This window comes from Amblyomma americanum, chromosome 11, assembly GCF_052857255.1.
Source record: "Amblyomma americanum isolate KBUSLIRL-KWMA chromosome 11, ASM5285725v1, whole genome shotgun sequence".
Classification (NCBI taxonomy): domain Eukaryota; kingdom Metazoa; phylum Arthropoda; class Arachnida; order Ixodida; family Ixodidae; genus Amblyomma; species Amblyomma americanum.
The window spans coordinates 51,347,079-51,369,673 of record NC_135507.1 but is presented as its reverse complement, the minus strand read 5'-3'; the positions used below and the strand labels follow the sequence as shown (position 1 = coordinate 51,369,673).

Genomic DNA, 22,595 nt, shown 5'->3' with positions numbered 1-22,595 from the left:
CAACCAGCCAAGAGATGGCTAGTTCATGCAATTTTTTTAAAAAAGGATAAAAAGACATGCCAACATTCACAGTCTCAAGTACAATCATTGGCACAATGTGCAATGTGCCGTGGCTAAAGCTGGATCCAGCTTTTACTTTAAGCTCGAAGCCAAGCTCAAACTCAAGCACAAAGCCAATTCAAAACAACGTCTCTGCTTAGCAGAAACCACACAGCATGGCCACAAATGTGACTGCTGACTGCACAAGTTCAAGCAATTCAAAAAGCAAGCGTCAAATATTTCCATGCTCTGATGCACGTGCAAGTTGCTTCTTGCGACTAGCGCAGTGAAACATTTCCATCAAGAACAACTTCCCGAATCAGGTCAGAGGAAAAGTTACAGAAAACCTCCAAAGCATTCATTCAAACGAGAAAAACGCGCTGTTCAGTAGAGAAGAGAAATTCAGCTCTCAAGTCAAACGCAAGCAAGAATCCGAGTGGTAACAAGTCCAATCCAATCCAAAACCAAGCTCGAAGCCAAGACATTCGTGAACTCAAACTCTAATCCAAGACAAGGCACTCAAAAAGCCAAGCCACCCTCAGTTTTCTGGTAAAAATGACGGCTTTCTGGTGAGTCGCATGAAAGGAAAACTCATTCTCAAGCTCTCCAGGAGAGGCAGGCAATCGCTGCAGTCGAGAAGCCATCGTAAGAAGGGTGCGAGAACACCACTGCCGCTGCCCCACCTGGGTAGTTATGATGCTCCTGCAATTGCCGAGGAATGGCCGTCTTCTGAATGGGCGGTTCCACCACCACCTCTGTGGCGAGCGAGGACACAAAACCAATCCAAGCAGAGGTCAAGAACCAAACTAACAACAGCGCCCTCTTTATTGGCACTCCTTTTTGCACCCCTATCCTTTGTGCTGGCAATGGCAACCATGCCAGTACTAGGGAGAATCAGCGACATTGCACAGCTTCCCTGGTTGTTTAAAAAAAGGCATCAATGTGAATGCTTCCTTACTTAAAAACAGAGAGCTTAGCTGTACTCATCTCAGCAGTTCCTTGCAGCACTACCAAGGCTGCGATGAGTGCAAAGGCTAAGTTCTGATGCTGCAGAATGTAGTGCCAGTATAAAGTGGGCATGTGGGATAGCATATTTCAAAATTCACATGCGCCAAATGCTATTTCAAATCTCGTTACACATGCAATTTCCTGAGTTTAGCATGTGCAACTATTGGGTACATTAAAACAGCTTTTCAACATGGCAGCATGCTTAGAAGCATGACCCTCGCTTCAGAGTGAATTCATTGTCGTAACATGGTTTTTCAGTACGTTCATTGGTCATAAATAGGACATCAGGCTTTTGTTTTGTCTCGTCTCCCATACTGCAAAATCTAAGAACTATAAATTTTCTTTATTTTTTATTTTAAGTGATGATTCTGCCACTCCTAGGCCCAAAGAGAAGCGTCGGTTTGTTGACAAAGCGCTGAATGTAATACAGCTCATGCAAAAGAAAACATTACTTAAGTATAGTGGTTTTCTCTATAATTTGCGAATATACATTGAAGGCAGCTACAAGGTTGTCTTCGGATAGCAAGAAGAAATTCGCACTGCACAGCACGTTGTCCTGTCCACCTTTCTTGTGAATGTCTCTTATTTTGCGCTAATGTCTGTACATAGACAATAAGAGCTGATTCAGACCCCATTAGTATTCTGCATACGGGAAACACCAATGTTACTAAAGAAGGAACATTGAAAATAACGTGCTTCATCAGTGTAAATGTGGCTACATTTTTTTTTCACGGTTATTTTGGAAGCATATGTGAACTGTCAATAGGAATTTTCGTCTTTCAAGCACTGCTTCAAAGTACGGCATTTAAAAGGTTAACACACTCTTCCGATTGGCTCACAAGGTCTCTAGCTTCCACAGTGCTGCAAGGAACTTATAAGATGGAGTATAGACAGCTGCAAAACTTGAAAGGGGAGAAAATAGTAAATTGAGTGAGGGATGACAACATCAGCACTCTTCAGCTCAGATGACGGCATTTTTCCTAGATATTGCAAACACGGCTTTACAGGTAGCTATCAACACCAGCAGTACTGGCAAACAATCCAAAATAAATGAATTTAACCCTGTATTTTTCAATCTGTTAGTAAGAAAAAGTTGTTACAATACATGGAACACAAATGTAAGTGCTTAGTGCGGACTAAAAGTAGGAGAAGTGTGCTTACTGAGTATGTGATTCCAGAAAAGGGTAAAAGATTAAAATAAAACACATTGAACAACCATAAAGCCAAAACTAGATAACTTTTTCTTCCACACTGTAGTTGCATGTCTTTAACCTCAGAACATCATTACTGCTAAATTTTAAACAATGCCAAAAAAAAAAAAATAACACTCCATCGTCAAATGGTGAGACAGAGCAACCATGGCAAACAGGAATGGAACTCCAAGCATAGATGAGGGTCTCAGTTCAAAGCTCCACGGTTAAGGAGAGCATGTGGTGCCTTTTTTGCCAAAGCTGGGTAATCAAGATCCCCAATACGGAGGGACAAAGACGTCAGCGGGAGCACGAAATAGGTCAACCCAAGCGTTACAGTTGGCGCCACGCATACAGCCACTGGGATCGCACATCTCTGTTACGAAACACGCACCACATCCAGCTGCTGGGATCGCGCATCTCTGTTATAGAACACGCATTGTTTCATTTGGAATGACCTCGCAGTCAACCAGATGAGGAGTAGACAAGTGCACAAGATCCAACTCAAGTTAATAAAGCAGGGACGAGCCTCCGAGAACTCTGTTATGCATGTCAGATCACACAGGGAAAATTCATTTGCCACCTGTATTTCTGAACGCAGGGATAGCTTGAGTGATGCACCCCTCTTGTAGGTAAACAGAAGAGAAGCTATTCTCAGCCCTCAGATGAAATCAGTCACCAAAAAATCTTCTCACCGCCGCAGAGAATGAATGAATGACCCACACTATCTGAAGATCTTTTTGCAAATGCCCAAGCACAAATGCCCGGTCATGCAAAAGCCGCCCACATACATGTTTAAGCATAGGAATAGTTATGTGGGCATCATCAACAGGCAGGGAGGAACGAAGCATACTGGGTCCCTTTTTTGTTTTGTTTTTTTTTTTTCATTTGCACCACACAAGTCGGGGGGGCAGTCAGCAATGCTTTGCAGGGGTGCAGCCCGGAGGAGAGGCCAATGTGTGAACGGCTACCTCTCTTGGGAGGCGGGCGCTTGTCGACCGGTGGTACTTCGATCTTGACGTCAAACATTTCATTAAAGTTGGGCATTTTGACGTCCTGTGCCCGTGGCTTGGCTGAGGAAGGCCGCCAAACCACACGAAAAGAGGACAGGTGAAGGCACAGTTTGAAAGACGGGAGGATAAAAAAAGAAAAAAGAAGAGAGCAGTATTTATAGAATGCAGCTTCAGGAAGAGGCTGAAAGTTTCTTCATGGTGGTAAATTCAATGAACAAAAAAAATGGTCACGGCCCTTCGAACCAGCTGGTTTTACGTTACTTAACTTCGGAAATTAAAATTTCACGATAAACACAGACACAATCCTGCCGACTTAATTTTAAGACTTTTCTTCGTTTGCGGCAGCATTACATTAACAATAAGCTGGCTATTGTTCCTTGATTATAAAAACATAAACATGAAACTTACTGCCATTTTTCACATTGCCTCACAGAAATTTGAAATGCAGTCAAGCTTCACAGTAATTTTAAACATGTCACACACCTTTCACTTGCTCACTTAAACTATATGCATCTAAGCGAACCTTCTTATCCCTGAATATGTAAATGGTGCAGCATGCTTGGAAAGACATAGGCAGATTTGTGTGTTCTTGACCTCTATCATATCACAGCTGTTTTTAGAACAAGAAGTAATCAGTAACTTCTTTCAACGTTTTGCATTGCTTTTTACATATACTTCTCAATTGCAATCAAGGCCCCAATAAAGTAAATGAAAACTGTGCTGCAAAGAACTTCGACAGTCACAAACTACACCACTGAACACACAGCACAGAAAAGTTTCACAGCAAACCCACCAGCACATAAGCAACAGGAGCAAAAGGTCTTTCCTGTCCTGTTTTGTGCTAACAAACACGAGCCCATCACGCGTTACTAACTACACTGCAGCAGAAATTTTATAGACAAAGCTTTCCACCATTCCAAGGTGGCAAGTTATGGTAAGTTTATGGTAAGTTAGGTCTTCATTCATAAGAATAACCGTTAGAAACACTAACACTTGATGATTTATCATCTAAGAGGTATAATGTGTGCTGTGATGGTGACCATAATTGAAGAACTTTGAAATAACCTTGACTGCCAGTTGCTTCCAGTGTGCACTGGAACCTTGGCACACAGGTGCATTTGCATTGTGCACATGCTAAAATGCAACCACTGAGGTCGTTTATTATATCTGTCATCTAGTGCTCAGCTGAACAGGACTACACTCTCTGAATTGCATCAGCCTGTACTGACACAGAAATATTAAGATCTCCCACATGACTGCACTTTGGTTGAATGAAACACACTAACGATGTTACAAAAAAAAAAAAGAATGGAAAAAGGCTGTTCACACTGCTGGCACACGAGCATCATCAGACAAGGGCCAGCGCTTCACATCCAACAGCGTACTGTACAAAGTTGTTCTCAAGCGGAACACATTTTTTAAACAGCTATCACGAAAGAGTGTGAAGCCAGATCGCTGCAGTGGCAAACGAATGATGCCGAGGAATGTCACTTCCGCAGCTCAGTCGAACAACCTCAGTCAAGAAAAAGCACAGCTCGACCATTAGCAACTTCCGCTTCCCTATCGAGCCCCAATCCAGGGCTGTGCTAAAACTCTTAGCATGTGAAGCAAAATTATAAGTGCATCAAAAGTTCTACTACTGAGCTCACTGAATCCACTGTTGCACATACAATCACCACCCCGCTAAATGCCTTTGTCAACTGAATCCCCACAGAAAGCATTCCACGCTCACGCCGAAAGTCTGCCGGGTGCGCATCAATCTCAAAATGGAAAACAGTGCTACGGGAAAAGAGGTGATTCTGGCTTTACCGTTAGCCTGCAGTCCCATGAGGTGTGGGAGCAGCTCTTCTTCGGGTGTCACCGTCACAGCCTGCCGCACTTGGCCAACCGCATTGATGAGCTAGAAGGGGGCGCGAAAAAAAAATAAAAAATAAAACAAAGGTGTGGCCAGCTGCCAAGACTGGGTCAACAAACTGCACTGCAGAGAGTTGTTTTCCTTATATATACTGTGGGTGTGTATGAATAGTCAAATGTCATGAAGATCAGCTCGCAGGCGGTCGTGCGAAGAGTGAAATGTTACCTTGGACTGAATTCCCATTGAAAAGTCCTGAATGACGGCGAACAACAAAAAGAAGCAGCAGCACTGAGCACACAGAAACAATACGGCCCCCAAGGCAGCCAGAGATTCCTGCAGCAACATCTTGAAGGAGGTTGCTGGATGGCAACAAGCCAGCAGCCTCCTCCAAGGTGCAGCTGGGCGACAACCACAACAGCAGTCAATATCGCAGAAAGGAGGGACATACTGGCAACATGCTGGCACTATACTGGCCTTGAGGCTAACTGGTTTGACATGTTAGTTAAATTCTTGCACTGTTCCATCTTTACAAGAGACAAGACAGTAGAAGGAAATATACACGTAAGACAAGAACAAACTAACTGGTAGTCCACATCAGTGGGACAGCGCAGGAATTAAAGGAGTTGTCAGCAAAGTAGCAATTCCTCAAAAACCTGAACCCGACAGTATTGGCAGCACGGTCAGAATAAACCTTGATCTCAGTCAGGTAGCAATCACACATTATTCTTGGCATGTCACTGTCAAGTCGGCATCCCTATCACCATCCCTTTTCGCAACATTGACTCGTGAAGCGGATTTGTATTAGCGCAATGGGACAACACACATGCACATCCATCACACTGTGGACAGAGAGGAGGAACAGAAGAAGGAACCCGCCAACTGACCGCCTTGTTGGACTCCCTCCAGCGCGACTGGGCCACGGGGTCCGAGATGCGGGTGGCCACCTGCTTGGCATTCTGGATCATCGGAGTCACCGCTGCACAAACAGGGCGCAAGGCAACATGGTCGTCAAGCCCTTCAATGCACAGATTAAAAGTGGCCCCTAAACATGTGGTCGAGTGCACTTGATTGCAAAAAGCTTCAAATAAATTCAAGCAGGCCTTACATACTAGTACATGTACCACTAAGTTGCCTTTCAACATAACAGGAACGGACGTTCTCTGGAATTCGCATTTACTGCAGTTAAACCTCGCTGCAGAGAAGTCGAAGGGGGTTGTACAAACTATTCCGCAATTAAACGTGCACCATACAATGGTTTTCTCAGCCAAACCAGTGAATTCTTTTTGTTCTGTTTCGTCGTCACAACAGACAATGCGAATATCCGAGTTATGATCGATTCATGCAAGTACCCCAAACAGATGTGGTATAAAACAATTCTCCCGACCAAATGCCATTTCTGCATGAAATTTGATTGCTTTGTTTTGTTTGTACGGATTTAACGTCCCAAAGCGACTCACGCTATGAGGGACGCCGTAGTGAAGGTCTCCAGAAATTTCGACCACCTGGGGTTCTTTAACGTACACTGACATCGCACAGTACATGGGCCTCTACAATTTCGCCTCCATCGAAATGCGTGAAATTTGAGTTTGACCACTTCGCCGGTTTAGCTGAGAGAAGCATTCTACGCCGCGCGTTTAATTGTGGAAAGTACCGTAGATGTTGCGTCATTACAGCTGTAGGTGACCTTGGCTACACCTGTTGCATGTCTGCGGACTTCCTTTTGCCATATAGACTTAGGACAACAAAGCTACTGTTTATTCTGCCACCCATTTATGTTCAAGGAGCCTTCACACCTGCTACAAGCGCCAAGACGTAGCTGAATATAGCTGGCAGCAACCAGACATGGGTGCACCGATCGATCGGCTAAAGCCGAAACAGACTAAAGTGAAAGAGTTCTGCCGTTTCCCATTCTGTTGCTTCCCCGCATACATGAGCATACTGGCGATAGCGCTTCACCTGATTAAAGCACATGAGTTTCTTGTACAGAATAAGTACACCAGATGGAAGGCTACCAAAAAAGCATTCGATAATCTGATAAGGGCTCCCTCAACAGCATTCAAATGCAAACGATCTCAGCTTTATTCTTTTCACACTGAGGGCAACAGCCGTAAGGGAAGGGATAAAGGAGGGAGTGAAAGAAGAAACAGAGAAAGAGGTGCTGTGGTGGAGGGCTCCGGAAAAATTTCGATCAGATGGGTATCTTTAACGTGCATTGATATCACACAGCACATGGGCGCCTTTTTGCACTGCGCCTCCATCGAAACGCGGCCACTGCGGCCAAGTTCAAGCCCGGAAACTGGCTCAGTAGCCGAGCGCCCTAACCACTGAGCCACCGTGGTCGGTGCGCCGTTTGAGGTGGGAAAAAAATTTGTACATGTTTAGTGCGGTGCTCAACACAAACGTGTTATGAGCGGTACCTTCAACTTGCCACGTTGAATGGATACTGAAAAGTTGAGCTCCACTAAAAATAACATACCCAACATGAAATGGCCAGCGAGGTTCATCAGGGTGTTCGTTATATCCATTTGTAAAAACGAGACATCAGATACACAGCCTTTTACAGCAGCTTCCAATCTTGCATTACATGAGTTACGTCATTGTGAACTGTTTTGTTATACTGAAATCCCAAGATTTCAAGCCGTGAAGAGGTGCGCAATTACTCACTGCCTTGGAGGCAGTCAGCGGCCTGGTTGACACGGCCAATGAAGATGGGGTCCTCGGAGTTGTCGGACTCCTGCTTGGCCACCATGAGGACACGGTTGGCAAGGCGGGCAATGCTCGACGTGTTGTCCACCATCTGCTGGGGAAGCTGCCGTGCCATGGCATCCTCACACAGCTCAGTGTGCTTCAGAATCATGTCCTCTGCATGAGACAGACAGCAGGATGTTTAGAACACTGGGACCCTTTTAGAGTGTTGGCTAACATGAGCTAAAATCACTTTTCAAAACAGGCAATATCGAGGCAGTTGGTATGTCACTGAAAATTAGTTAGAACAGTGCACTAAACAGGTCACAGTAGGAGGGAAACACCGACACAAGCACTGTCTACCAGCTGAATGCATTGACTGCAGCATTTTCATAACATGCGTGTGCATCCACCAAACACAAACGAACAAAAGAGAAAACAGGTTCAAGCTTGCCCCTTTTGCGCCTACTGCCTTGCTTTTTCTCCTTTCAAATCTTCTGTGATTTCTCATATTGGGCCTTTTCATTCCAGCCAATCAAGCCAAGCAATGAGCCTGGCTTGTTCAACTGCTAACCTGACCATGGTTTCCCTGCCATAGTCACAAGCGTGCTCCTTCACCTTGCCATATCAAATGCAGCCCCAAAATGCACAGAGACATTGCTCTAGAACACTAGAGATGTTTTTTTATACTCAAAAGCTTCACGACTGCAACTGCTGGTTCTGTTTGAAGTGCTTGTGCTCTACGGTTCCTGTGCTCAGGTCTTCTGTGCCGAGGGTTGTGAAAGACCCTCAAGCATCAGCAACGCACTGGCCAGCCCTATCAAACCATTGTTAGACTGTTCTACAAATCTTAAAAGATCCAGGTTCATCCTCCGCAAAAACAGCAAAGTCCCAATTGCTTGTGGGTGCAGCCAGTGGTGACTCACCGGTGACCTTGACGAAGCTGGCGGTGTCGGTGGCCTCGTCGGCCAGGTTGCGCATGTGCATCATGCTCTCCGAGTACTGCCGGTGCAGGTTCTCAAAGTGCTCGTCCGCAGCCTGCAGACAGATAACATATATAAGCAAAGACAAAAGACACCGGTTCTCGTCATCACTCCTAACAAAATGAAGTCTGGCATTTTCACACTTACAGCCATGCAGGAAATTTTCTACTTTTTCCAGCTGACAAAATTTGATATCAGCACTCATTTTTGTGCGGTACATGAAATGCTGTTTCTTGCTTCAAATTTTTCTCTTAAATATAGAAATGACGTGCTCAATTAAAAAAAAAAGGTTAATCAAACCAGATCTTTTTTTCAGCCTCAGTGGTCAAGGCACTGGTCTAGTGAGCCAGAGTACCCGGACCACCGGGGAAGGGGGGGGGGGGCTGCCTTTCAATGGAAGAAATGTCAGATGTCAGTGCATGGTAAAGATCACCAGTTATTCTGGAGCCCTCCACTACAGCACCTCTTTCTTTCTTTCTTCTTCTCCTTTCACTCCCTCCTTTACCCCTTCCCTTATAGCTGGGATGGATCGGGTGTCCACCAGATAAGTGAGGCATCATTTCCTTTCCTCAAAACCAATTTTCAATTTTTTTACAGATCTTTTTTTTTCTTCTTTTAGTACCACTTATTACACAGTGCACATTGCCATACCCAAAGGCAGTGCCTCTGCACCTGTGCTATAATTGTTCCTACACCACCAAACCCTTCATTCAATATCAAAGCCTCCATTTTAAATGCACAGCAGCCTTAGAGAACCTCCTTGCCCCTTCCTCTTCCTTTCTCCCTCACTCCTTTTCACAGCCTTGGAGCATGCAGACACTGCTAGCATGGACAGCACTCAAACAGTGGTGCCAGTAACACTTCCTGACTGTCTTCTCGCTCATATAGAATGCGCTTTTCACAGTTATCTTCCAATTAAGCCGAGCCGTGGATGTGTAAGAAGTCTAAAATAATAATCAACTGAAAACATTGTCCCAGAATAAGTACAAGATGTCCGTTAGCTCCCATGTGGTGCCTTCAGATTTTCCCGAAGGTGCATTTTCGTGTTCCATCCCTCACTGTGAAGCCAGGAAAAAACAGCTTGGAGCTAAGGTGCTGAAAAATCTGGTCTTCAATGTACCTTGTTATCTGGGTAGGTCATGCGGATGCGCCCGGCATTCACCAGCTGCGGGGTCAGGCTCTCCACCTGGAAAAAAAGCAAGAAATGAAGGAGGCTGTCACCCCCCCTAACTCCAGCATCAGACTGGACAAGGCTGAGTACTTGGCCATTCCTATACTGGCAGCTGTTGGGCCACCCAGGTCAGCACCCCAAGTCAAGCACCCACTAGTGGGCTACAACGGTCGACTTACAACCACCAGGAAATCAGTGGAATTGCAGCATTTAATCAGAAACATCCACATTAACATCTGTTATGCCATTTTTTTGGACGATAAAAAAAAAACTGCTAAATGAAATGTGGCAGCTACATTGTTTACCTCTGGTATCCACTAGGGAAGAATGAATGGATAAAAAAATGTTCATTTACATGCAATGGCAAACAGCTGCAATAATGGTTTATTCCTTAAGCTTTTTAAATATGGATTTCAGCCTGACACAGTTAACGCTCAATAATCTGAACTCAAAAGCAACCACAATTTTGTTCAAAGCATGCGCAGTTTAAGTTAAGCTAGGTAGCTAGGTTTTCGAAACACTTGATGTTGACAGGGCCAAAGGATCAGCTTGAGCAAACTGGAAAATTGGTTTAACTTTTATCTGAAAGCATTTCAAACCTAGAGAGATTACAGAATAGCAATAAATCCAGCAAGCCCCAATTAAAAAGTCCACATGATCTAGCACACTTTAAAAAAAAAAAGGACAGCCTGTTAGCCATGTAAAAGCTGGAGCACTACACACTGTCTAAGTGCAATCAATACGAGTGAATCAGCATTCAAGGGAGCCTCTTGCCTGAGCTGCTGAAGATAGGAGTGCCTCAGCAAGCTTCTTGTTCGATGCACCACCAAGAGCAACGTTGCGCGCTGTCCGTGCCGCCTTCTGCGAGAACTCGGTCAGGTTGCGTGCCTTGTCCTGGAAGTTGGCCTCCCTGTTTGGTGTGCCTGTCGGCATTGAAAGCTCCCAATTATACATCACGGTCAAAGGTCCCCCGACACAAGCAGCCTGGGCCAGTACAATAGTAATTCTATTCCCATTCCATTTTTTATTTTTGCATTCTATGTCACTGGTTGAAGCGGTGCCATGACCCTACAATCACTGGTCTCGAGCCAGTAATGAAGATTCAAATGTGAAGCATGGTGTCACTTTGGCCAATGTCCTAAGCCATGCTTGTTTTGTCAAGGTTACAGCTGCATCTTAATGGCATGTGAGACTGTTGGTCATGCCCCTGCCATCATTCAGATGTGTGGCTGTCCTTCCTACACCTTCACTCTGCCCAGAGAGACTGGCCATGCTACATTTTTATCGGTAGGCGATTACGTCAGCTAATGTGAAAGAAATAAAAAGAAAAACAAAATGGAATCTAAACAGGGTAGTTGTAATAATGCATGCAAGTGCAGTCAGTGAATCCGCACAGTAGGACTAAGCACGCATGATGTAATGCTAACATGGCAAAGTTTAGGATCTCTGGTAAAGCTCAAATGTTTGCTTAGGTTCACTGCAAAAGAAGGAAGTTTTACAGAGACAGAAGTAATTTCTACACACTACAGGTGGCTAATCATTAGAGCGTAAGCTCAGCCGAAGTCGGTGAAAAGATAACACAACCAGGCGGCGGCTGCCCTTACCCTCGGGAGCATGCACAGCCTCGGTGAACAGCTTCAGTGGAGTGGTGATGTCGATGAAGTCCTCAACCACCTGCAGCGAAGAACGAGATGGGCGATGCATTTAAAACATGTGCAGATACACTGGTGGCCTAGCTCGTAATACACCTTCCTCAAAGAGCAGTGCAACTCCACATTAGTGAAACATGGGAAAACAGGCAGTAAAGGAGCCAGTTTTCGAACGAGAAAAATAATCCAGCAACACGAATGTGTGCACAAACTGCTCAAATGTGCAGGAAATGTTGAAAGGGATGTCCACATGTTACCCGGGTTCCAGTGCCAGCTGTTTAAGAGGGTCGTTGTATGAGGAGGGTCACAGTCATGTGACCCATCAAATGCTGACATGACCCATTAATGTGACCAATAATACATCACATGATAAATGTCACGTGGTCCATTCATGTGACTGATGTCATGACATAAGTCGTGATCGACATGATGTGACATTGGTCATGTCACATAACACTGATCACACTGGTCATGTGACCAATGTCATGTGACCAATGCGGACAACGGCGACAAGCTCTCAGTGGAGTCTCGCTATAACAGCCAACGCTGTAAAACAGACATATTTTTAGAGTCGGCAAATACCGACAAAATACAGACCTGGCCAAACTATTATGGAGTTTGTGCGATGGAACTTGCTTCACGCCTTGCCTAGCGATAATTGGGAAGTACTTTATTAATATGGTAGCACATGCCACTAATATACTCACGTACGAGCCCAAGAAGTCATCACATCTTTTCTATGGAACTCATAGTAAAATTTCGGACGATAAAGCTTGCTCCACAGTACTTTGACTACACCTGTACATGCTCGAAGCTACTGGCCAAACAAGGTCCCACTAAATCAAGGTCCAACTGCACAAGATAACATTTTTCACACGAGCCGCACACAATGCCAACTACTCACCCTGTTGACAAGGGCCTTCTGGATCTTGTGCTTGAGTTCAAGGAGCTTGGACGAGATCAGTCGAGCCGTCTGCTGGGCCTCGGGGGAGTTGCCCTGCAACCACAGTGGGGACGCAACAAGGATAAACGAACGAGAAAGCTTGCACAATGGGTACAGAGGCCGGCCTTGGAATGGAAATCACCATAGATATAATATTAACAGTCACTCTGACTACACAGTTTCATAATCTTAGCAAAAATGACAGCTCCGACATGAAAAGTAAGTGATGCATCTGGTTTACTATGATAGCTCATTGTGACTAAACTAGCAGATAGAAAACATGACACTGCTAGGAATTGGAAAACTACTTGAAAATTGAAGAAAAAGACACGTTGACTAGCTGAAGGTTGCAGGAACAGGAGAACAAATAGGGCAAGCTCTGTGAAGCAAGTGAGGAGAAAGACGCTCAGGATACCCTATTCTTTGCTTGCTCTGCTTCCCACAGCTTGTTTTTACAAGCAGAACCCTGCATGCATCAAAACACGACAGCTGTTCCTAGCAGCAGTAGTTAATGCTTATGTCCACCCAGCACACTCAACCTCTAAGGTATCTTTATAAACAAAGACTAGGGGTGTGCAAATATTGAAATTTTCGAATACAAATCGAATACGAATATGAAGGAAAAATGGCTTCAAATATCGAATCAAATATCGAATATCTGGTCAGCACAAAAAATAAATTCAGAAAAGATAAACAAGCAAACATTGTTGCTCATATTTTTTTCAAAATAGTGTATGGCCTTTCCACTGAAATAAAGAAAACTAGACTGCCTGAGCACCGTATATAAAAAAACATGATGTGCGCAGAAATGTATACTACTTAACTGAACAGCATAACAGTATCCAACCTTTAATGTGGTTATTTTTTTGACCGAGTGACAGGGGCCCTCCGAACGTTGTCACGCCTGCGATTACGCCCACTTAAGGGGTGCATGGGTTACAGTGCACCATGCAACAGGCGGGATTTTTACAGGATCGCTTGCCCTGTTGTGACACCTCGACTCGCCTCTTCGGGAGCCTCACGCGAAATTACCAAGTAGGCTTTCCCGCATAGCTAGTCGACCAAAACAAGGTGGTGGTGGTCACACTCAGAGAGTTATTAAGGTGACAGAACGAATGCCATGGGTGTGGTCATTAATTATATAACACATTACGGAAGGATAAAAAAATTGACGCGCTTTCGTGTTGCAATTGTTAGAAACGGGTCGTCTCCCATCTTGTTCGCAGCACGAGTGGTATGTGGGAAAGCCCACTTGCAGATTTGCGCATAAGGTCAAGCCTAGCGGCATCGGAATGCAATCGGTCCACGTGATAAACGATGGAGAAGAGAACAGGGCCTTTGTATTGCTTTCCTGGAACTTTAAACCCTATATTCAGATAATTTGCCTGGATATTGCGATTTTGACACAATCGAATTTACGAAAGTCGGCGCGGTATAAAAACGTTGCTGAGTATTCGGAAATTTTCGAATATTCGGAAATGTTCGAATATCAATTTATTGAATATGAATATGAACCGAATATGAAACATGTTCGATTCGTATTCGAAATTTCGAATATTCCGAATATCTGCACACCCCTAACAAAGACATTTCACAGCACACAGACATTTTAGAAAATGAGGCCCGAAGGTGATGCACTAGGTGGAGTGAACAGCACACACCAGCCCCCGCCTGCAGAGGTCCTTGAGCTTGCGCGTGAGCGAGTCAATCTCATTACACAGCTGCACTATCTCCGCCCGCTGGGGCATCGGGCAGCTCTCTGCAGTCCGCCGTCCTTCCTCCACCGTCAGCTGGATGGCATGCTCGCCTGGACACAAAAGAGGGCGGCGACCGTCAGCAAGAAAGAACAGTGCTCCTTCTCAAGACACTTACAGAAGCAGCATTTGCACTTCCCCACAAGGTTCAGTACATTTGGAACGAGAAAAATAACTATGGGGATGCTTTTGTTTCAACTGCTGTGTGTGTTTGCGTCAGATTCATTGCAATGTCGGTCCACCAACCGCCACATTCAGATCTGATCGTCCATCTAGGTTGCCATCTAGAAACTAGGCTGCTCACAACGCTGTGGGCAGGCTGTGATGACGTCACAAGGTCATGTGACCTCTCCCGATCAATCAGTGAATTACGTGACTCTGGACAGCAGCGGGATTTTTAGTGCGCTATCGCATTAATAATTGCAATTAAAATAGATGTGAGCAAAAGAGCCATAAAGAAAAGCCGTGCCTGACTACTCAAACCATTCATCGCGCCCTCTTCTACACGAGTTCTCTTGACAGCAAAAGGATAGCCAACTGCACAACCGAGGCTATAATGATCTAAGAAAAGTGGTTTTCCACAGGCTTTAGAGTCATTCATAGTGGTTTTGAGCTGTCCAATCCAAAACTGCAGGTGCAGTTGAAGCCATTAAAACCTAGGTTACAGTTACGACTGTTTTGCAGCATCGACTCTAACTAGACACCATCGAGATCTTATGGTCGTCATCTACATGAAACAGTGCCATCGGGGGTCATGCTGACAATTAAATGGCCCACTTGTCCATAGGCCACCTGATCCATTAATTGTCAAAGGGTCAAGAACCCTCAATGAGTCACATGACCCATTCAACTGTCATCGTTACAGTTAAATAAACTTACAAATGAACCCACAAATGCATTCTACTTTCACATTTTTCTACACCCCCTTACATACAAAGCTGAAGTTTAAACTCCCATCATTTTATGTGAATGCCCTTTCAACTTTTACAGCGACAGCTGTTAAGGGCACATTTCCTGGTGTAAGAGAGAAACGAGAAACGAAGAGAAGTGACATCCTCTGTGTGCAGCGTCGCACCATTCATGCAAAAAACTCACCAAGGCCCTTGTCCGAGACACCGGGGTTGACGAGCCACCTGAGTGCCTGCTCCACTCGACCACCCACAGTGTGTGCCAGCTGCTGGATGCCGCTGCGCTCAACATTGGTGATGGCCTGGCTGACAAGGTTGTTCAACTCACGCAACTTGAGACCGACTCCACGAGCCAGCGATTGTGCCTGGGGAGAGGCACCCTGCAACAAATGAGGACAGCAGGGTTGGGCAGAACCGACCAGCAACACCCTCAGGTAAAATTTGCTTGAAGAACTAGCCACACAGAATTTTGTTAGCGTTCTTTCTTTGGAACAACCATAAGCAAGTGTCCTTTTCATTTGTATGTTTGTTTCCGAGAGGGCTTCTCTGTTTTACGACTGGGGTGGCGGGTGCCCCTTTTTGTTTGAAAATCAAAAGGCGAGTTTTGGGCTGCTTGCTGGGTGTCTGATCTCAAAGGCCGGCTGAAGTGCGGAGCCCGAAACCCTATGGCACATCTTGGAGAGCAAGCCAGCACACATGTGTGTGTTCCTGTGTTTTATGTGCTTACGAGTGCATGGCTGTCAACGGCGCTGAGAAAAGGCGGGATAGTGGCAGTGCGAACCAGAGTGATGAGCGAGAAGCATTGTGTGTATGTGTGCGTAGTGCTTGGCTGTACGAATGCGCGAGAAAGATGAAAGAACGTGTCAGCATGTATTTTAGCTGTAAATAAATTTCTCTTCGTAAATATATCGTATATACTCACATAATGCAGTTTTTTTTTCCCAAAAAAAAACTCTCATAATTTGGGAGGGTGCGTTCAGCACACAGGGCAAAACATTCGGAAAACTAAAACAGCAAAACAGAATAAGAAGTAGGCTGGTGGAATAAATAGTTCCTCTGGCAAGACTTACATTCTCAATAAAGCAAAATGCACTCTTCAATATGATTTCAATGTTTGACGGCATAGTCAACAGCTTTGAACTTAAACCTGCATATTTAGGTCATGTAGCGGCCCATTCTGCTGTCCAAAGAGGGCACACCTACAAAACTCCCTCTAGCACAATTAGCACCAATCAGCGTGAAGCTTAACCGCAAAAAGTTGCTGTAATCCTCAATATAACAGATCGAAGAAACTCTTTATGACCAGGCGTGGTTTCTATTGGTCCTTGGATTATTTTAAAGGAGCATTCTTACTGGCTGTTTGTGTTGTAAGGTATTCGACAGAGGCATAGTTGTTTAGGCATTAAAAAAAAAGTGCTAGCATTCGCTGTCATCATTGGGAGACTGCACAACAAATGAATGGGTTGAGCTCAATATGCCAGGAAAAATGAATTGCACTTCTGACAGCCAAAGTAGGAAGTGCACACATTATGCAAGCATGTTCATTATGTGAATAAATTTGGTATAGCCTTTAGTCTTTTTCCACATGAGCAATTAAATGTTCATTAATTTGAGTTTCTGACATGATGCACAAGGCGACAAGTGGAATTCAGCTGCACATGGTGAAGAAATTACAAATGAATTTCTTTTTACATGTAGTTTTGATTTTAGTTTCATCAGTCAATCTCTAAGGGCCTACAAATGTGTAACAACAACAACTCATTTGACAGCGGATGTATGAAATGTCATGAAGCCTGCAGGCATGAATGCAAGTCAAGCATACGCAAGGCTGCACATTAAAGGTAAGGACCTGGATGCTTTTATCACTGTACTTGCTGTGCATTGCAGTTATGCATTGGTTTTAAATGTACCAATAGACACAGGCAAGTGACTTGGCAACGGTATACACTTTTCCATGTTTTCCAGCAAGCCATCATTTCAATGTCAGTGCTTTGTGCAATCTTCTAGAGTCTGGTGGCCTTTCATACCACTTCTTTGGTAATGTACACTTCTAACAACTAATTTGACCTACCATTCTTCATGAGAACCAATAGGAATGACACTTGGTGCTCGTGCATACTAATAAACAGTCATGTGAAGTTACCTCCATAAAAACAGCCACGGTGAGCTAGGTCAATAAAAAGGCATATTCACAACGAAAAGAAACAAGGGTTCAGTTGGCAGAGAAAGAAACGACCGAGAAAAACGACCGTGCCCCCACCTTGCCCTCTTGGCGCAGCTCACACAGGGCGTTAGTCATGGACTCCAAGTCGCCACAGAGCTTGCGGATGGCATCCCCATCAGCGGGCAGAGATCTGTCGGCCACCCGCTTGGCATAGTCCAGGATGTGCCGCAGCGACTTCTCGCCCACACCGCCAGTGACAGCTGTCGGGTCCTCGAGCCAGTCGTGCGCAGACTGGATCTTGCCCGCAATGGCGTTCTGGAAAATAAAAAAAAAGACATATTATAATGAGAGACACTTTGCTTATGCTGCCTCACTAGGCATGCATGGCAGAAAGATTCCGCCATTTTGCAACCACTGCTCACGGCGGTGTAACTGCTGTTCATGCAGCAGAAACATGAGAAAATTCCTCGCTACACAGCCCCTACTACTGGGTGACCAGATAAAGCCATGAAATTCAAGAGGAATCAAATTAACATTACAAGCAAGTGATAAGAACCCACCAGCTAATAAAGCGAAGGAACAGTAGTAGGTTGGTACAGGTTTTTGTGCATTTTCTTTGAACGTCCTCTCAGACGTTGTACAAGCTCAGCAAATTTAAATCATGTGACACCAAAGTAGCTAATTCAAGTACAATGGTTTGGTAGCGACTAACAACACATCTTTTGCAATGGTTCGTGTGAGCTTCCACTGCACCATGAGAATGTCAGTTGAAAAGCAAATGCAGTACAAAAGATAAATGTTAGAGAATACTATCTCATTCTTAAGGTCTACATTGCATTACTCGTCTTCACATCAAGTGCTCCCCAGGAATATGGATACAATTATGCCTGGTAAAAGACACTTGTTCAGCCAAAACAAGCTATCTGCCTGCAGCTGCGCTGACCATCACACTTTGGGATTCCATAATCCCTCGACTGAAAGTCGTCTGAAGTGAGGCCGATGCTCACCTGGGCCTTCTTCATGACGGTGAGGTTGTCGGCGTCCCATTCCTCCTCGTCATAGGTGGTGAGCTGGAGGACGCGGATGATCTCGTTGATCTCCTCGGTCATGCGCAGTGCCAGGTAGTTGCGGTTCTCGGCCGCCTCCTCAACGCCCTTGCCTGACTGGGCCAGGATCTGGACGAAGATCTTCATGCTGCAGATGAGGATGGGCGCCAGCACCTTGACCGAGTCCAGGCACCGCACCAGGATCTCCCGGTGCACCTGGTGTGTCAGCTCCTTCTCCCGAGCGTCCACGTCCCGCGACACTTTCGTCAGGCACGGGCTCATGTCCTGCATATTCAGCACATGCCGTCACGCGTCAGTCATGCGTCAGTTACACATCAGTCACATGTCAAGTCACCAGTGGACAGCACAGTCAATGATGACTCACTTGACTTTGCCCATGCAGTGAAGTGCGCTATCAGGCTGCACACATAACTGCAGTCACTGATTGAGCTCGCAAAAAAAAATTTGCTGCTGTCATTACGAGCCAGGCTGACAGCTCACTGCATGAAAGCATTTCTCAATGACCTGCAACAGTCAGTTACTCTTGTCTTGCACCAGCCATAGCTTTGATGTCCCAGCGAACTCACTCAGTTTCTCAACACCATCTCACTCACTAGTGTCACCAATGTTATTCTTTGCTTTTGCAGTCACACCATCACTCTAACAGGCACTAATCCTGCAATAAGAATTACTATTCAGGAACTCATGGGCTACTTTAAAAACATGTAGCAAAAAGACGTATGCTGTCAGTTCCACAACAGCAAAACAATATGAGGTAGTGCATATGTTATGAAGGAGGCATGAGAATTCATCACAGTTTTCATAAACTTATGAAAAAAGGTGAACAAGCTTACTGGCAAATGCAACGCCAGCATGAATTCCAGGGCTACCTGAGCAGCATGCTATCAAGAAATGTGCATTAAGCAAATGAAAAGCTTGCAGAGAAGCTGCTATCAGCTTGCCCGTGCTTTGATTTAGCCATCTGCCACGGAAGTTTGAATCTACGAAACCTGTAGCCAGGTTGTGAAGAGAGCATACCTTGACGAACTGCACAAGGTCCTCCATGGACTCGATCACTTCGGACACGGCCAGGTAGTCCAGCACTTTCTTGCACTCGCGAATGATCTTGCGCACTTCAGACTCGTCAAAGCAGAGCAGCAGGGCAGATGTCCCTTGCAGGATGCCTGCAGATGCGTTGCGATTCCACAAAGCAAATTAAAATGACTTTTTATGCGGTTGTGCGTTTTGTCATAAATAAAAGCAATTCTTATATTGAGGCTGTTGAGACACGGCAAGGCATCAACACTAAGAATTAGAATAACCCATTGTCCTGCCACTTTTCCGTGCAAATGATGTCGGAAATATTTTTCACACAGGAAAGAGTCAAACTCTGCCACTCATCAAGAAGGAAGAAACTAGACGTCATATCATTTACTCACATTTCAAGTATAAAACTCTGTCATGCAAGAATATTTAAGGTCTTCATAATGTAATACAGCATCCTGTACAGCTATGCACAGTTGGGGACAAAATTATGCAAAACGTGAAGCATGCATGAAAAATTTATTTCTACGCAGCAATTTTTTTCTGTGCGCGCATACGCATCCCACAGAATTTTGCCCCCAAATGCACATAAAAGCCAGGCTGTAGTAACATAGTATGAAAGGAACTCTGTGGCGCACAGCTCATCATTTCATTTCCAGTTTTACCATACTAACTTTTAATGTGCCCACTTTCACAAGCGTTCACAGCTCAAAAACCCCACAAACTACTGTTGCTAGCTCTTTTCTGGGTTTACTTAGAAGCCATTCCACTCTTTATCGGATTGCAACGGCATGTATTGCAGCAATAAGAATAAACTGCCACCACTGCTTGGTTTCCTTGCAGGAGAAAGAAGTAACAAGTTCACAAGTGCACCACCAAAAAAAAATGAGACAAACAGACAGCATCATCTGCATCAGACCAGTCACTCCAAACATCAGCTATGCTAAAACAAATTTGGAAGTCATTGAGAAAACAAAATTTGACCTCTGGAAATAGCTAAACAAGGATCCCTGAATTCAAGCAGAAGGGCATTTTCTTCACATTTTTCTTGGCACTGACAGCTGCTAGCTCCCACCATCGTAAATTTTCTCACATTGGCATGACAAACTGACAGCCCCCAGTGACAAGTAAAACAATTTGTGACACGCACCGCGGGCTCCCTCAATGAGCTTCTTGCGGGCAGGCTGCGAGTAGGGGTCGGCCTTGAGCATGGCCGAGGCCTCCTCGAGCAGCTTGGAAGACTGCTCGACCCGCTGCAGTGCAGCCGGCATGTCCTGCCGCAATATCTGGTCATCGCTGCTGTTGATCGTCTCACGCCCCACCTGGAAACACAATAAAAAGAGAATTTAGCCGTGCCCAATTCAACTGAACAGGGAATCCTTTTCTATCACTTTATTGGGACACCCGCATTTCGCCAAAAGACATTACTCCAAGGGGAACTAAAGAAAGGAAGCCAAGTACAAAGCAAGCAGAGACACAAGAAAACAATGACTGCAGCACCGACCCACTAGCCCCCCCATGGATGCTCAGCGACGGTAAATTAAAAAAAAAGGACACACACACATCAAATGCACACTGACATAGTAAGAGCATTTTCCTTCACTTCTTCCCAGAGCCATCCACTTTGGCATCTTCTGCTCTCATGCACTCTTATGTTCTTGTCCCTTAGTTTGACGTTATTTACCACTGGTGCCACACTCACATAACTAGGCGGAAAATCAAGCTAGCACTGGCCAATGATGCTGATGCTATGGCACTGGTTTACACACGTGCACTAGCAAGTTCCATTTTCACTTCATGCCAGTGAGGCACTTCAGTCACTTCCAGGCAATGCAACCTCACTCCTACAGCCTCGCTTCTCCCTTTCCATTTCAGTGTCCAATACAAAGGCAAACCTCATTAGTTAGACAAAGCATGGCACAGCGGGCAGGAAAATGGCCTCCGTATAAGCACACAGAACTTGCACCATCATGTGCCCTACCATCACGCATTTGCGCAGGAGATCACGCTTGCCGAGTGGAATTCAGGCCAATTATCTAATTCATGTTTAAAATCCCTGGAACGTGATCTGAAGCTCCGGCTTCCATCTGGCCTACCACGATGTGAAGCAACTTTGCTGTGTCACCTATGGCTTGATGCCCATATTCTTTGTGAATGCCCTGCCTATAGTGCCGAAAGGCAGTTTCTCTGCCGTGCGCTGTAGCGCATAGACCCACACCCACTGACGGAAATGAAAATTCTCGGCCACTGGCTGCGGAGATCGGCGATCTCCGGCGGTTAAGCCCTCCAAGGCACTGCTCCACTTCTTGAGAACTTCTCGCCTGCACAATCGGCTGTGACTTTACCGAACTCTTGCTGACTTTGCATACTGATTTCATTTTCCTGCTGCTCTCTTTTCCCCTTCATCTTTTTATCCCTCACCTCTTTCCCCCCGTGCAGGGTAGCAAACTGGTTTATTCTTCCGGTTAACCCTTCTGCCTTTCCTCTTCCTCCTTCTCCTGCACTTTCTGCTGCAAGATCAGTTAGGAGTGCAGCACGTCTGTTGCTCTACCTGCTACTCACTTGCAAGCATAACTGCTGACTGTCTCATCTGTTCTCATGCGGTGCACTTCATCTAAATATGGAAGCTCCACCAAATGGTCCACGAGCCCATTGTTCTGAAGTTTAATAGAAACTTTATCACTTAATTGCCATACGCTTTATATTAGTATTAAAAGCCTTTTCTTTTCAGCCAAGCTTGGCGTTAGTTTAAACCAGTCTGGCGGCTCATGCGTGATGAACGCAGTAACGATGCAACGGCCAGGAAAGCACAGCAACAAACCTTGATGAGGTTGGAGACGGCCATGCTGACAGCCTTGACGGGGCGCTCCAAATCAGGCATGGCGTTGCCATCTTCGGCTTCTTCATGAAGGATCACCAGCCGGGATACCTGGAGGGTAGACAGTGGAAACGGCCAGGTCAGAGAGACAACCCTGATTCCCAATTGTAACCCTGCTCCGTAAAGGCCCACTTAAAAAGCAATGACACGAAAAAAATGCAAATGTACCACTAATCACAACATCAGAATATCAAAGCAAATGTATATCATTAAAACCTGCAACTATGTAAAGCTGAGATTTGGGCGAGTTGGTAAGCATTCATGG

General features: G+C 45.2%; 1 protein-coding gene across 8 annotated transcripts in view; it reads right to left on the bottom strand.

Moving 5' to 3' along the window:
* Positions 1-22,595, bottom strand: part of Vinc (vinculin) — a 53,869-nt gene that overhangs the window by 19,654 nt on the left and 11,620 nt on the right. For 3 of the 8 annotated variants that reach the window (XR_013309797.1, XM_077643162.1, XM_077643163.1), the window contains exons 2-16: positions 22,274-22,381; positions 20,603-20,774; positions 19,447-19,592; positions 18,370-18,693; positions 17,459-17,677; positions 15,386-15,578; positions 14,198-14,343; positions 12,498-12,590; positions 11,549-11,618; positions 10,719-10,867; positions 9,894-9,959; positions 8,717-8,828; positions 7,770-7,967; positions 5,990-6,081; positions 5,060-5,150 (exon numbers count right to left, since the gene is read on the bottom strand). Coding sequence is in view for 7 of the 8 variants with exons in the window: in XM_077643162.1 (XP_077499288.1) it covers positions 5,060-5,150; positions 5,990-6,081; positions 7,770-7,967; positions 8,717-8,828; positions 9,894-9,959; positions 10,719-10,867; positions 11,549-11,618; positions 12,498-12,590; positions 14,198-14,343; positions 15,386-15,578; positions 17,459-17,677; positions 18,370-18,693; positions 19,447-19,592; positions 20,603-20,774; positions 22,274-22,381 (2,179 nt within the window). In the remaining variant the exon portion in view is untranslated. Of the gene's footprint in view, positions 1-722; positions 795-3,208; positions 3,311-5,059; positions 5,151-5,989; positions 6,082-7,769; positions 7,968-8,716; positions 8,829-9,893; positions 9,960-10,718; positions 10,868-11,548; positions 11,619-12,497; positions 12,591-14,197; positions 14,344-15,385; positions 15,579-17,458; positions 17,678-18,369; positions 18,694-19,446; positions 19,593-20,602; positions 20,775-22,273; positions 22,382-22,595 lie in introns of all 8 variants that reach the window. The other 5 variants (XM_077643156.1, XM_077643157.1, XM_077643160.1 and 2 more) reach the window with 3 other exon arrangements.